Source organism: Oreochromis niloticus, linkage group LG16 (assembly GCF_001858045.2).
Source record: "Oreochromis niloticus isolate F11D_XX linkage group LG16, O_niloticus_UMD_NMBU, whole genome shotgun sequence".
In the NCBI taxonomy this organism is placed as follows: domain Eukaryota; kingdom Metazoa; phylum Chordata; class Actinopteri; order Cichliformes; family Cichlidae; genus Oreochromis; species Oreochromis niloticus.
Window position 1 is genome coordinate 26,678,134 of NC_031987.2, and position 13,049 is coordinate 26,691,182.

A 13,049-nucleotide genomic window follows, 5' to 3' on the forward strand; every position below is an offset into this window, starting at 1 on the left:
CAGTTCATTGTGGTCTTTATGGACGATGACACAGGAAACTGTTACCACATAAAACCCTGTTACCCAAAAAGCCAAAGTTAAATAAAGAAGGAATGCATTGATTTGGAAACCATTTAAACACTATGATTAATTGGAAACAGTTTAAAGGCAATCCATCAACTATTAAAAAGGAATATATAGTGCAAAATTCTTGAGCCACCCCTCGTGTCTTTATGTTTTACCTCCAAGCAGCCAGACTTTCTTGTCATTTTTTTAAAGTGGTCTTGAGCAATAGCTCTTTAAGCTTTACGAAGGTCTTCTTTTTGACATTGGCTACTTATCCACTCATTTTCAGTCCAGTCCTTGCACCTGACCATTTTCAAAGGAAAGACTCTTTGTTTAAGCCATTTAACACTGACCTATGAATCATTCAAGCACAACAAAGGCATTAAACTCATAACAGCCAACTTAGCAAAGAATCAATTTTATGGAAAATGCCAAAGATAACATAGTTTGATATGCATAAAATAGTATTTTTGCACCAACAAGATAAAAGAGCAAAGCAAAATTAGCTTAAAATGTTGCAAATCTCATGGTGTTTAGTGTGTTCTTAAGGATTTTGAGGAAACTGGACAAGTGGAGGACAAAAGAAGACGTGGAAGTTCAAGAAGCTATGTCTGGAACTTAGCTGGTGATGGATCCCTTGTCTCTTCTCCTAGATCTGTGTAATCTGCATATCTAGGATGGATGTCACAGAAAAACTATTTAATGTCTTGACATATTGGTAAAGCCCCTCCAGTATAAGCATGGATTAAAATAACAGAACATCTCCCATTGGACTTTCTTGTGTTATACATTCAAAAACATTCACTTTTTCCCACATAGCTGTAAAAGGTTGATGCGGTATTGTTGTCACCCTGCCAGGCAGGCAGGCGGGCAGCATGGACACTCAAGCTTGTGATTGGAATAACTCAAGAACAAAGTGACATAGGGCTTTCAAATCACAGGTATATGCACTAAAAATGTTGGACGAGTTTGAATCTCATTGACTTGGACCTCGATGTCATGCATCAGAGGTCAAATTTTCTGAAAATCTTGTGAAAGCGATAACTGGAGAAGGAAGTATCTGCTATTCTATCCAGTACTTTTCACTGATGGAGCGAATGCCTTCCCTGATTTTTGTCTTACCCAGAGGACGTGTATTCTCTTTATTCCAGCCTTCTAAGCAGCTGCTCACTGTTCTGTTGTGATGTTGGGTTTAAATCCAATAAAAACTACAAAACAAAAAAAAGGTGTTTTAAAGATGCATTGTTTAAATCGATAGGATTTCACCTGCGCAACATACGTTGAAAATGTTGTATATTTTGTTTCATATCTACCGAATACTTTCAGTTCACGGAGCTATGCTGCTGCACATTGTAGTTTATTGTCATCCTTCTGAAATAAGGAAGCTCAAATCTGGGTGGCAGTACATATGTGGCTCCAAAAAAATAAACAAACTGCATGCTTACTGTTACACTTTGCAGACTATTGCAGTCCCATGACAGCTTATTTGAAATATATTGCTGGCATCAAATTTCATGTGAGCACATATTTAATTTTTTTAAAAACTCCATTCTCCTTTTATGATACAATTTAAGCAATCCGTCTTTATGCAATCAGTGTTATCCTTTGAAGTACAGTATAGTTTAAAATGGAACTGCATACTATAACATAAAGATTTCCTCATTACAGAACATGCCCCAACTATTAAAGTGGCCTCTAAAAAAGGTAATCCACAAATTTACTGTAGTTCAGGATTTAAGGACGAATCCCTGTGGAGGTTCTTCAGTGCAAAAGCTATAAATAGGCATCTTTCTCCATATGAACTCTGACATCTTTATAGGAGCGCTTACTGTACATGAGCTACGATGTTTAAGCAGCACACAGCCTTGTAAAGAAAAAAAACAGTAAATGGGTTAACAACAAAAAGGCAACATGCAAACACGTAACAGAGAGCAGTTAGGAGTTAATAGAGCTTAGTAGTCAACACAATTAAGTGTACCTTTAAATAATGGTGGAAAATTAAACTCATTTGCACGAACGCATTTATTACAGATAAAGTCCACCAGCCTTGGACAAATGTGTTGAACGCAATACTGACGTTGTAAAAATATATATATATATATAATAATATCATCCATCCATCCCACATTTGTCCAAGTGGGATAATAATACCAGCAGCAGAATTTGGATGTTATGGGAAACATGGAAGCTCAGCAGAACATTAAAACAAGATCCCCTGAAACTATCAACTGTAAGCTTATTACAAGCCCAGATGATGTAAAACAAACAATCTGAAATCAGTTTTTCCAAAGCTAAGCTCAAACACTTTTTTCCCTTCCCTTCTGTTAAACAGCTTTGATTTCGGGTGTTTAATCTGCACATTAATTCTTTATAACTTCATTAGTCCTAAATATGCAATAGCTCTGCGGTTAGAAAAGTGTTTTAGGCCCGCATTCAGTGTTTTACTAATTATATCATGTTCAAATGTTTGATAAACATCCTGTGCAGAGGATGTTTATCAGACTGTTATATGAATGCTATAAGTCAATAAACAGGCGTTAACTCCATCCTCGCAAACCCACTGTGATCAAGTTTAGTAAGAGGTAAAATGGCAAGACTAAAATATGGAATATTCAGGCATGTGTCATGATGAAACAGAACAATGAAATGCAATAAATTTGGATATGGTAACATAGGATCACGATTTCACTTCTTTTAATTCATAACTGTGTAATACGTCCAGGTGTCAGACTTTTTCTGATAGTATTTGGTATGAAACCAGGCTCTTTACGCACTGTTAGTTTTGCTGAACAAATGAGATTTTATGAGGCAAGTGAAAACAGAGAATTCTAACAGCAAAAGGAAAAATCTGGCTGTATAGCTGTACTTGTGCTGAGCCCACAGTTGCTGGCACCACTGAAAAGCAACAAGCCAGCTGCTGTTTCCGTGCCAACCAGTGGCTTCACTCAGACTGAAGTGTTTATCTAACCAATCACCAGCTCAACTTGTCAATTAAGTCATTCGGTGACTTAATTGTTGGAAAGATAACCAGAAACCACAAAAAAGAGAAAGGAAAAATATTTCAAGTAAACACGTTTCACTTTTTTGTTTGTTTGTTTTTTCGCATCTAGTCCTGACTCTGACTTAACCACAAAGCCCCCCCACTCAGTCACTTTGGTTAACATAATAAACTTGCGGCTCAGATGCTTCAGATAATCTAGATCAGATCACAGCTGAAGGCAGAAGTGTTTATACCCTTTTAATGGCCACACTCAAAGACCCTCTCTGATCTTTGATTGTCTTGGTAGATCTGACATGAAGAATCACACACTTTGGGACAATCTGTCCTTGAGAGCTCACACAGAAAGTGATTTAAGTGGCTTTGAAAAGGGTTCCCCCTTTTTTCCATCAGACAGACTGTGCCTACCACTGTTTGTATGTGTGTGACACTTATTATCCTACACTTTCTATTACTTCTCTATCACTTTTGTTCACTTGATCGTGAGAGAAACGTTCAGCACCGGGATGCTTTGAACAAATATGTGTAATGTGCGTTATTGCGCGCAACGCGTGGCTTCACATCTCTGCCCAGACGTTTAAAAACAGAGCGCAATCTTCGACGTACCTGTTTCCACAGAAAGCTGTCCGTTTCGTTTAACATCCAAGAAATGGCCACGTGGATGGCGGAAAGAATAACTCCAGTGATGACCGCAGCGCGCATCCTGACGGGAAGCAGAGTGTAGATGACATGGATGAAGAACACGGTCCACCAGATCCCCTCCGAGGCACTTCTGGGCCGTACGAGCAGTACTCCGATCACCTGGATCACCAACACCATCAGGATGACCACATAGCACACGACCCACATGTGGTCCTGGTGAAATCCGTTCCTGTTGCAGATTACCATGAGCACGAGCGTGAGGAAGATGGCCACAGAAAATACCACCACGTACGCTACGTTCGGTCCCGATCTCCCACCGGAGCAGTGAAAGCCCAACATGACCGTGTACACCAGCACAAGTACGCCCATGAGCATAGTCAAGCTGCTCTGGTTGAGACGGAAAAAGTAGCGCTGGTAGAGCCGCTCCAACTTCTCCGACTGGAATTTTTTGGATTTGAAAATGTGCATGACGCTGGTGCAGCACGCCACGAAGGAAAAGTTTACTTCGGGCATGACCTCTTCCTCGTCGGTCCTCGGCTTGGCTCTCCGCTCTTCCAGACCCAGCTCCACGGACTTGGGTCTCACCTCGCCGTCAGGACGTTTAGAGGACGCGCGGTTGTTGTCTCGGCTCTCCTCTCCATGGTCCTGCCAAGCCGACCTGGACCTGAAGCTGACCCTGCTGACGGTCGTGGAGGCTCGCCCGGGCGGCCGGTGGTCCAGATCATCCTCCTCCGTCCACCGGCTGTTGGTCCGGGTGAGCTTTCTGCGCGGAGATCTGGCTGAGTATGGGCATCCGTTGGCCACAGACTGAGACTCTCCCCAAGCTGATCTGTGCTCGGTCCCTCCCCTCAACCCGGGCGCACCGACTCCGGGTGGGCTGACACTGTTTGATCTGGACATAGTGGAAAAGTGGATGCAGTGACAGAATGTTATCTAAACAAACAGCCTATAAGAGACAGGGGAGGGAAAAAGAAGTTTTGTTCCACTTAAAGAGGGAAGGGAACTATTTAGTCCCAAGGATGAGGCGCATTAAATGTCTTTTATTAGCTGAACTTTCCATAGCTGATCACGCTTCAGACAGCCTGAGGGCTTTGAATGTAAAATGTAAAGTTAGCAGTCAGTTTAATCGCCACTTTCAGAAGCAAACAGTCGTCCTTAAAAGCCTTTACAAATAAAATGAAATCACCAAAAGCAATAGCCGAGAGTAGTGAAAAGCTCTGGGAATTTAAAAAAACAATTGAACATGCGCAAAAAGTCACAGGGGAGCCACGAGAGGAGGGAACATTAGATCCAGGTGGATTTGGCTCTACATCATTGGGCCCAATTAGCCATCATCCACGGAGGTTGCAGGGCACGCGCTGCAAATGGAATAAAACCATTACACAACTCGGATAGTTCCCCAGAGATCATAGCGCAAGCAGCAGCATCAATTGGCCAATTCGAATCCGTTATATGTGCAGACACGTTTCCCGTATCCTTGTCAGCGGTTTGCAGGCGGAAAAGACGGAGGTGGGATGCGATATGAAGGTGAATGCCATGGTGACGGCTCTGATCACGTCCACTTAAATCCTGATGCACCTGTACTGAGCGAACATTGAAGCCTGCTCGGCAGCGGCGGGGGAGCCTCACGTTTGGCCAAAAATCAGCATCACGATTCTCTCACACTTGCACTGAGCAGAGAGGAGAACTCAGCCGCTCCTCCTCCTTCTCCTCGTCTGACAGCCACAAAAGACAGCTTCTCCGTCCATGGTTAAAAAAACAAACCCGCGTTACCGCACTGTTCAATTCACCGTCAGCCGCTGCGCCAAATCAATGTCCAACAGCTGCCCATCACTGTTCAAATCCCTGAAGAGCGACCCCCCCACCCCCCGACTTGGTTTGCAGCGACACTCCTCCTGCGCACGGCCATTTCGCAAAGTGACTAACCGGTGCAAAAGTGCGCTTCCGGCGCCTCGGACAATCCGCTCGGTGTGCGTTTGGAGCGTGGCATCATAACATATTTACCGCTGATTGCTGCTTTAATGGTCATTCAACCAAGTTTGCTTCCTCTGATCCGCCTCTCCGGCCCACTTCCATTGGAAAAGAAAAGGGGTGAGTCACGCTTTGACGCGCTTTCATTGGATGACAGCTCGGTCAATCCAAATCAGATTCTGCGCGACCCCCGGGCGCTTTCGATGAATGGGCGGGACTGCGCTCACAGCTGGATAGCCCGCATGGCACACCCCACACGTAGCTTACAGCATGTGCTGAATCTTATCTCAGTGACCCCCCAGCAGGTTGCCAGTTCCAAACTGCGTCCCCCTACTCCAGGACACCGGCTCTAACAACAGTAACACAGAGATTTGTTCATCTTCAGCTGCCCGCGATCTATAGCAGCTTGAGAGACATTAGTCAGGACAGAGAGCACTGAAGGGGTTCAGCAGAAAGAGGTTTTAAAACCTTGTTTAGGGGGGCGGCAACCAATCTTCATAGGCCTTTTATGTTTAATGAGATTTGACTGGTGATTCAATACATGTGGTTTTTGTTTCTCGGTGACAATTATATTCAAATGTAACTTATGCTTCAACTTAACTGTAAAAGTTCCCAGAGGGGTTTCAAGTTGACCGCCCATGTAGCCAGAATACTCTTTAAAACAACTTCACTCATATTCCCACATTGTTCTTGCTCAAAAAAGTAAAAGTGTCCTATTTCTAGACCGAAGTACATGCTCATTACATAAACAACGTATTTTTCTTTATTTATATTTTGGTCCAGTTTGATGTTGTTTTAAGTCATGGCTTTTATTGTGAAGCGTTTTTGTTCTACAGCCTAAATATTGTTTAGTTAACAGATTTAGTCACATCCACTTGTAATGGGATTTTCTTTATATCACCCTGCCATTACTGCCTGCCCTTCATTTTACCGCACAGGTATGCCCTGTTGTCTTTCAGCTCTTCCACTTTAAAGCCTGCAAATGTCTCTGCTGCCATTTACACATGGGGAAAAGAACACTGTGTGTTAATGAATGTACTGGGAGCATGTGACAGGGAGCCTCATGTGTTTGCTGTGACCGGCTCACCTCCAGCTGAATTCCCTTTGCCCTTTCTGGAATTCTTTGAGGCACTGTTAACAGAGAGAACAGTGGATTCTATTCAGCGCTGTCCTCATCAAATGAAAAGAGACTCAGATATAAATCTGATGCAAAATAATCTCGATTCGAGTTGTGCAACTGATTTTCTCAACTTGTCTTATGACTCCTTGTTCTGCTTCCTTGTTGCTCTCTTGCACATACCTAGCACAGCACACAGAGAAAAACAGCCATATTCAGTTCCTGCAAAGAGCCTGTATTTGTGGGTTTATTTAGGGAATATTGCTGATCTCCTTTTTTTTCTCACCTTCTCAGAATTGCATTCATGAACATGTACTGCATGTGCTGTGTCGTTCAGCTTCACCACATTACAGAAAAAAACCATCCTACCTTTTACAAGTAACTCTACACCTGCATTTCATGCCCAAATATATGCGGACACCCAAACTGTATTTCATGTGATTGCTATTTACCACATAACAGGTACTCATTATTAGTCCTGGATATCTCGCTTCTGATCCTTTATCTCTTCACATCCTCTCTCACCCCATACATAAATCTCCTCTTTGGCCTTTCTCTTTTCCTTTTCGCTTCACTGTCTTCAATATCCTCGTTTAACCTACTAATCCTGCCCATCCGCATTGCTCCCAGCCCAAATCTCAGCATCTTTGTCTCAGCTGCTTCCAGCTCTACCTGCCTTTTCATCAGTGGCACCCTCCCCAACTCGTCTAGCTGGATAACTAACTCCCTCTCACTCCCGCTGGTACAAATCACTCCCATTCTTCACTCCTGACTCCTCAGTCTCCATCCCATCCAGCTTGGACTCTTTTCTTCATTTGTCCTCAGCACCCACCTTGACATTTAAAGTCAAGACTAACAGACAGACTAACCACCGCTAGTCCTACTACCTTGCCTCCCTCTCATGTATGCTCCCATTCCCACTAGGGTTTCCATTCCTATTCTCTCCACCTGCTCCATACCTGCAGCCAGAGTCTCTCTTATTTTCTCCCAACTCTCCCTGCAGTCCATCTGCATCTACCTAGGAATTCTACTGCCATCTGTTCTAGATGTCTGTCCTCTGTAGGCATTTAGACAGACTTTTAATTGAAATGGTATGAAACAGAGTCCAATCTATACAAAGTGTATGAGGAATGGCCTTCATATTTTACATAGTGTATTTTTACCTATAAAATACATGATCAACTTAGGAACAATAAGAACTTCTCTTAACGAGTATAAGGTCTCTAAAACACTGAATTAAAATTAGCCTGAGTTTAAATCTCTGGCTTAAAAGATGGAATATAATGTGCAGAACTAATGCTTAAATATTGCTTTTTGTAAAAATTGCCAGATGCCCTTCTTCATGCAAAGGGACTTGTGTCAGGTAGTTTTGCTTTTACTTCAGAAAAGAATGCAAACATATTTTTCACTGCTGTCTGGGTTGGCCCAGATGTCACTGAAAAGCATCCTAATCAGTTAAAAACTGGAAACTCCGCTAACCCTTCTCACAGCAGGGCCTTCAAGCACAGAACTGTTTGCTAGTGACTGCTTCTTTATACGAATACAAATCAAGCCAGGTTTGTGCAAACTATGGCCAGTGCATTTGAATCATTTTGATTTACAAATTTCCACAGCCTGTGCGTGTCAGTGTTCCCTGTTATTTTATCTGATATTACAGAGCTTTCAACTCCAAGTTACCCTGACTGAGTCATCCAACATTATCGATTGTTCCAGTTAAAGCCGAATGTCTTAATTTGAACTGAAATTAGCGATGCTCTTAATCCTCTAAAGAGCAAACAAATAACCGAGAAGTTGCAAAGTTAAATCGTGGCTAATAATATACTAGTTAGAATTTCCACATTCGTTTCACAGTGATTACAACCACACACACATTTGTGTTCCCGGCTGATTTGACACAGAACACTACTGCCATCACCTGAGCGTGAAATTGAACATTTTACACAGCGTGGGCAAAGGCGTAGTCACGCTCATACTAAGAAACACAGTTTTTTAATGAAAAACTATTGTTTCAAGGCTCCAATAACCCCGTGACCCTCAGTTGGATAAATGGTTAAGAAAATCAATGGATGGGTGTGTTTTTGTCTTTCATTTAAATCCAGAGTGGTTACTGAGATATTTTACATGCAGAGCTTTTACTTGATTCTCATTTTCTTTTTTAAATCTCACCTCTCACCCTCACAGGCAGCTCTTCAAATGTTATATCATAGCCAATTAAATCTGAACTGAAAAGCACAACTCAACTTGTAAGCCAAAACAGCCTTTCAAGTATTCAGGTAGTTTCAGTTTCACCATGACAACTGTGCAAATTCAATTGGGATCTTTTGATACTTTATGACTCCATTCGCAGCCACCAAATAGACAGTGAGAAGCCACTATCATGTTTAAGGGGAAAAATCTGTGAAGTCCTCATGTGTGTGAATTTCCAATAGAGACGGTCAATAGTAAGGGTGATGAGAAAGAAACGAGAGAGAAATGAGTCACCCAGGACATGCAGCTAGCAGAGGGATGACTCTAACCTGATCCCGGCGCACTGAATTACTGCCACGGCTTGTTCAGCAACACAAAGACGAATAATCAAAATTCAACCCTGTTTCAATTAGAGGCAGCGTTTGAGGCAGCAGAAAACCAGCCTCGGTGAGCAGCAGCGCTGATCCACTGAATCGGTTATTATGTGCTGTGCTGATGCTTTGCTGAACATCATAACGCCCACATAAACCATTCACTGTTGTCTAAAATAACGTCAGTTATTTCAGACTTACAGGGGATGTGTCGGCTGAATTGAGTAAAGACGCAGAACGACGTAAGAGGGCGAAACACAAAGATACTGTGCCGTGAAGAAGTGACACCACGGTGAAGAGGCCCTCACCCACAGGGGGAGAATTCAGTCTGCGCTGGTTTCTCTGTCTCTCTTTTTCTCGGAAAGGAGAAAATGAGGAGGACTGCAGTGTTGTGTGACTCATCCTGGTGTAGAGAGCAGCCTTTACAGTCTCACCTGTACGAACACACAGCCCTACATATACAGTCAGAGATACTATCTGTTTATCCAATAAATTAAGTTCACATTCACTTACTAGAGTATCTCAGATATGAGGCTTTGAATCCCAGCCACATAGTCTTTGTGAACTCTTGCATTAGATAGAATCACATTAGCCAGTCTTAACCTCCTAGTACCTGGCGTCCACATATGTGGACATAAAATATTGGGTTGTCTAGACCACAATACTAAATTTTGCTATACAAGGGCCTGATATCCACTTACGAGGACATTACACTGCCACCTGAAATGTTTCGTGTTTCATGCAATGTTCTTAAATCTTTTACTTTTTTGACTTTGTTACAGGCATACGTCTTCCAGCAACTGTTAGCAGCACTTCAAATGAACCATATTGCTCAAAGGGGCACAATTGTTGTTTCTCATTTTGTTTTTGTACTCAGGAAAAATGCTGCTGTGTTCAGACACCAAATAAAGAGTTTTGCACATCATTACTCGATTGTGACTTTATAATGTTCTATCGAAATTTAAAGCAAATGTCCTCATATGTGGATATCATTTTTCTCAGAAACTACATCAGGTAAAAAGATCATTCTTCTTTTTTTTTTTACATTCATCAGGTCTCAATCAGCCCAAATAGCAAAGAAAAATAAAAATTTCATGCCATGAAAAAGTTCGGGTCTCAGTAGGTTAAAGTGTGTTATTATGGGCTAGCAAGTATCAGTACTTAGGTTTTGGTTGTATTGGCTAATATGTGTACCTTCAGAGAAAGATGTAAGTATAGGGGATCTAACATTGTTAAAGCTGATGTTTCTGGTGATGTTGAGGTAAAAAAAAAATCTCGTATTCAGCTGTCATCAACAATTTTAACACTCGTAGCAGCTGACAGGGCCCTTTGCTGTTGCTAAGTAATGGCATTTACATACACATCTTGCAGAAAGTTTGTTGTTGTTGTTGTTGTTGTTTTTTCCAGGACATAATAAAAAAATCATGTGTTCCTTACCAGGTCTGAAAGGTAAGTGTAATGTCAGATAAACTACAAAACATTATATATTATATCGTTACATTGTGTCATTAGTTATTTAACAGAAACTAAGCCAAGCAGAAGCTTTGTGTGAAAAACTAACTGCTCCCATCAACACCTTGTACAGCACTTTAAGCAGTACCAACTTGAATGATTGGTTTCCTGTATGGCTTTATCAGTCTCTCACATGATTGCGGAGGAATTTTGGTCCTCTCTTTTTTTACAACGTCGCTTCAGCTCATTAAAATTTGCAGGCATTGGTTCATTCACAGCCCTCTGAAGGTTGCAGCACAGCCTTTCACAAACTGACATTGTGTTGGCACACACCTGAATGCTCCAGAGCTGCAAACTGTGAAATGATAATCTGTTAATTAAGTGCATTTGCTTAGCAGTCCCTGCTACTTACCTCTTAATTCCTACTGAAGCTTTAAAAGTTTACTTTGGTTTTCACACATTGCTTCTGTAACCTGGCTTTTTGTAAAAGAAAGAAATAATTACATGGTGTAAAATTTCATGTTAGGTTGTATTTACTTATTTTTTTTAGATCTGGTAAGGACCATTTTGCCCTTATGTGGAAAACCTTAGAACAGAAAAAGTTTGTACTTTGTTTTTACCCTGACTGTATACATAGAAATACCAGTTTTTTTCTGTTTGCTTTTAACAGATATCTGACACTACCACCTGGGGCTGTAAGGTTTGAGAGATTTTGCTGTTCACTAGGAAAGTCTGAAATTTACTAAAAAACAAACAACAACAAAAAAGTCGGGGCTCTAGGTTTCAGCTCTTCATAACTTAACAGAATATTGGTGCCTCTATGGTTCGATATTGTTCGATCTTTGTAAAATCTTCCTGTTTAGTTACTGAACGAGTCCATAGCAGACGTGCCTCTTACAGACAGACCCACAGGTCATTATAACATTCATCCAGTATGAGAGCATTTTGCAAATTTTGTCCATGTGTTATATTTACAAAAACAACAACTTTCTTTTATTTTAAGCTGTCTGTAGTTTCATTATACAAATGGCCCTATTTATTCTGCACTCACTTCCTCGTCATATATCTAAATATAGCTCTTTGATTTGTGTACAGCACATCTTTATATTTGCATGTTATGTATCATTCGATCACACTGACAGTGGTGCACAGTGTCAGCAGGCTTACTGTTCAGTTCATTTCGATTGGGCCCAAGCCTGCAAAGTATTTGCACCACAGACGTCACATCCAAAGGCATGATACGTTAACAGCAGCGCAAATGAGAAAGGCAGTGCTTATCCTGCCCAGCTTCATGCACCCCGTCCATTTTCATTACAGCGTCAGGCTAATGGGCTACTTGGTTTTGGCTTGTATTTAGCTGGTAAAGCCTTCCAATGCTGCTATATTATACAACAGACAATGTTCCCACCTACATAGTGTATGAGTGAGTCACTGGTACATTAAGGCGCGCGCACACACACATATGCACACACAAAACAAGCCATCTCCCCCCCAAAATTATGAGAAGGGCATTATAATTCACAGGCACCATCAATGGTCCATTAGGGCTATTTGTGTACAAGTGCATGCTAGTCATGTTTATGCATTTATATACGAAAATAGCAAATATGATTCTCATATTGTAGCTTTATTGTAAATATATACTTGTTATTCACACCTGCACAAAGTCTGCTGGCCCCATGCAAAACATTTGTATCAAAACTTTATTCAGGAAAAGCAATTCTGGAGTAACACACCATGCTTCTGTATTGTGTCTTTTCTTTCTTTTTTAAACTGAGATTAATAACATAGATCATCATTCCTGCAGACAGCCAGATCTCCTCTTTCATGCAGTTTTACAACAAGCTGCACTTGTGCTCCTGCAAGACATTTCCAACAAATATTCCTGATCATGCTCAATCATTTCAGGAGAATAATGTGGGGAATAAAAGGAGAACAAAGGCTGGATTTGACATTACAGCCACTCGGTGCTTACGTTGCTAGAATAAAGGAGTGGTTTAGGATCGTGACAGCAAGCTGAACTTTAGCAGCATAATTTATCTTGTTTGTAATCTGTGACACTGACTTTTAGAAGAAACAGCATAATGAAGCATGATGTACACAAATCCCTTCCAAACAAGAGATAGTTGTTTCTGAGATTTCAGCCTCAAGTTTTATTTTAACTACAGACTTCCAAAAGTATCCGGGGCAGTAAATCTAAAACCACATGGTGTGACCAAGGGAGCGTTTTTTCCTGTGAATTATAAAACATGGGTGTAACTTATTA

At 41.4% G+C, this 13,049-nt stretch overlaps 1 protein-coding gene across 2 annotated transcripts in view; it reads right to left on the reverse strand.

The window, feature by feature from the left end:
- Positions 1-7,205, reverse strand: part of adcy5 (adenylate cyclase 5) — a 95,221-nt gene extending 88,016 nt beyond the window's left edge. Inside the window, exon 1 of one of the 2 annotated variants that reach the window (XM_013277357.3) lies at positions 3,650-7,205. In XM_013277357.3, coding sequence (XP_013132811.1) covers positions 3,650-4,585 — 936 coding nt within the window. In that variant the 5' untranslated portion in view covers positions 4,586-7,205. The remainder of the gene's footprint in view (positions 1-3,649) is intronic. The other variant, XM_013277358.2, reaches the window with a different exon arrangement.
- Between the last annotated feature and the right edge of the window lie 5,844 nt (positions 7,206-13,049).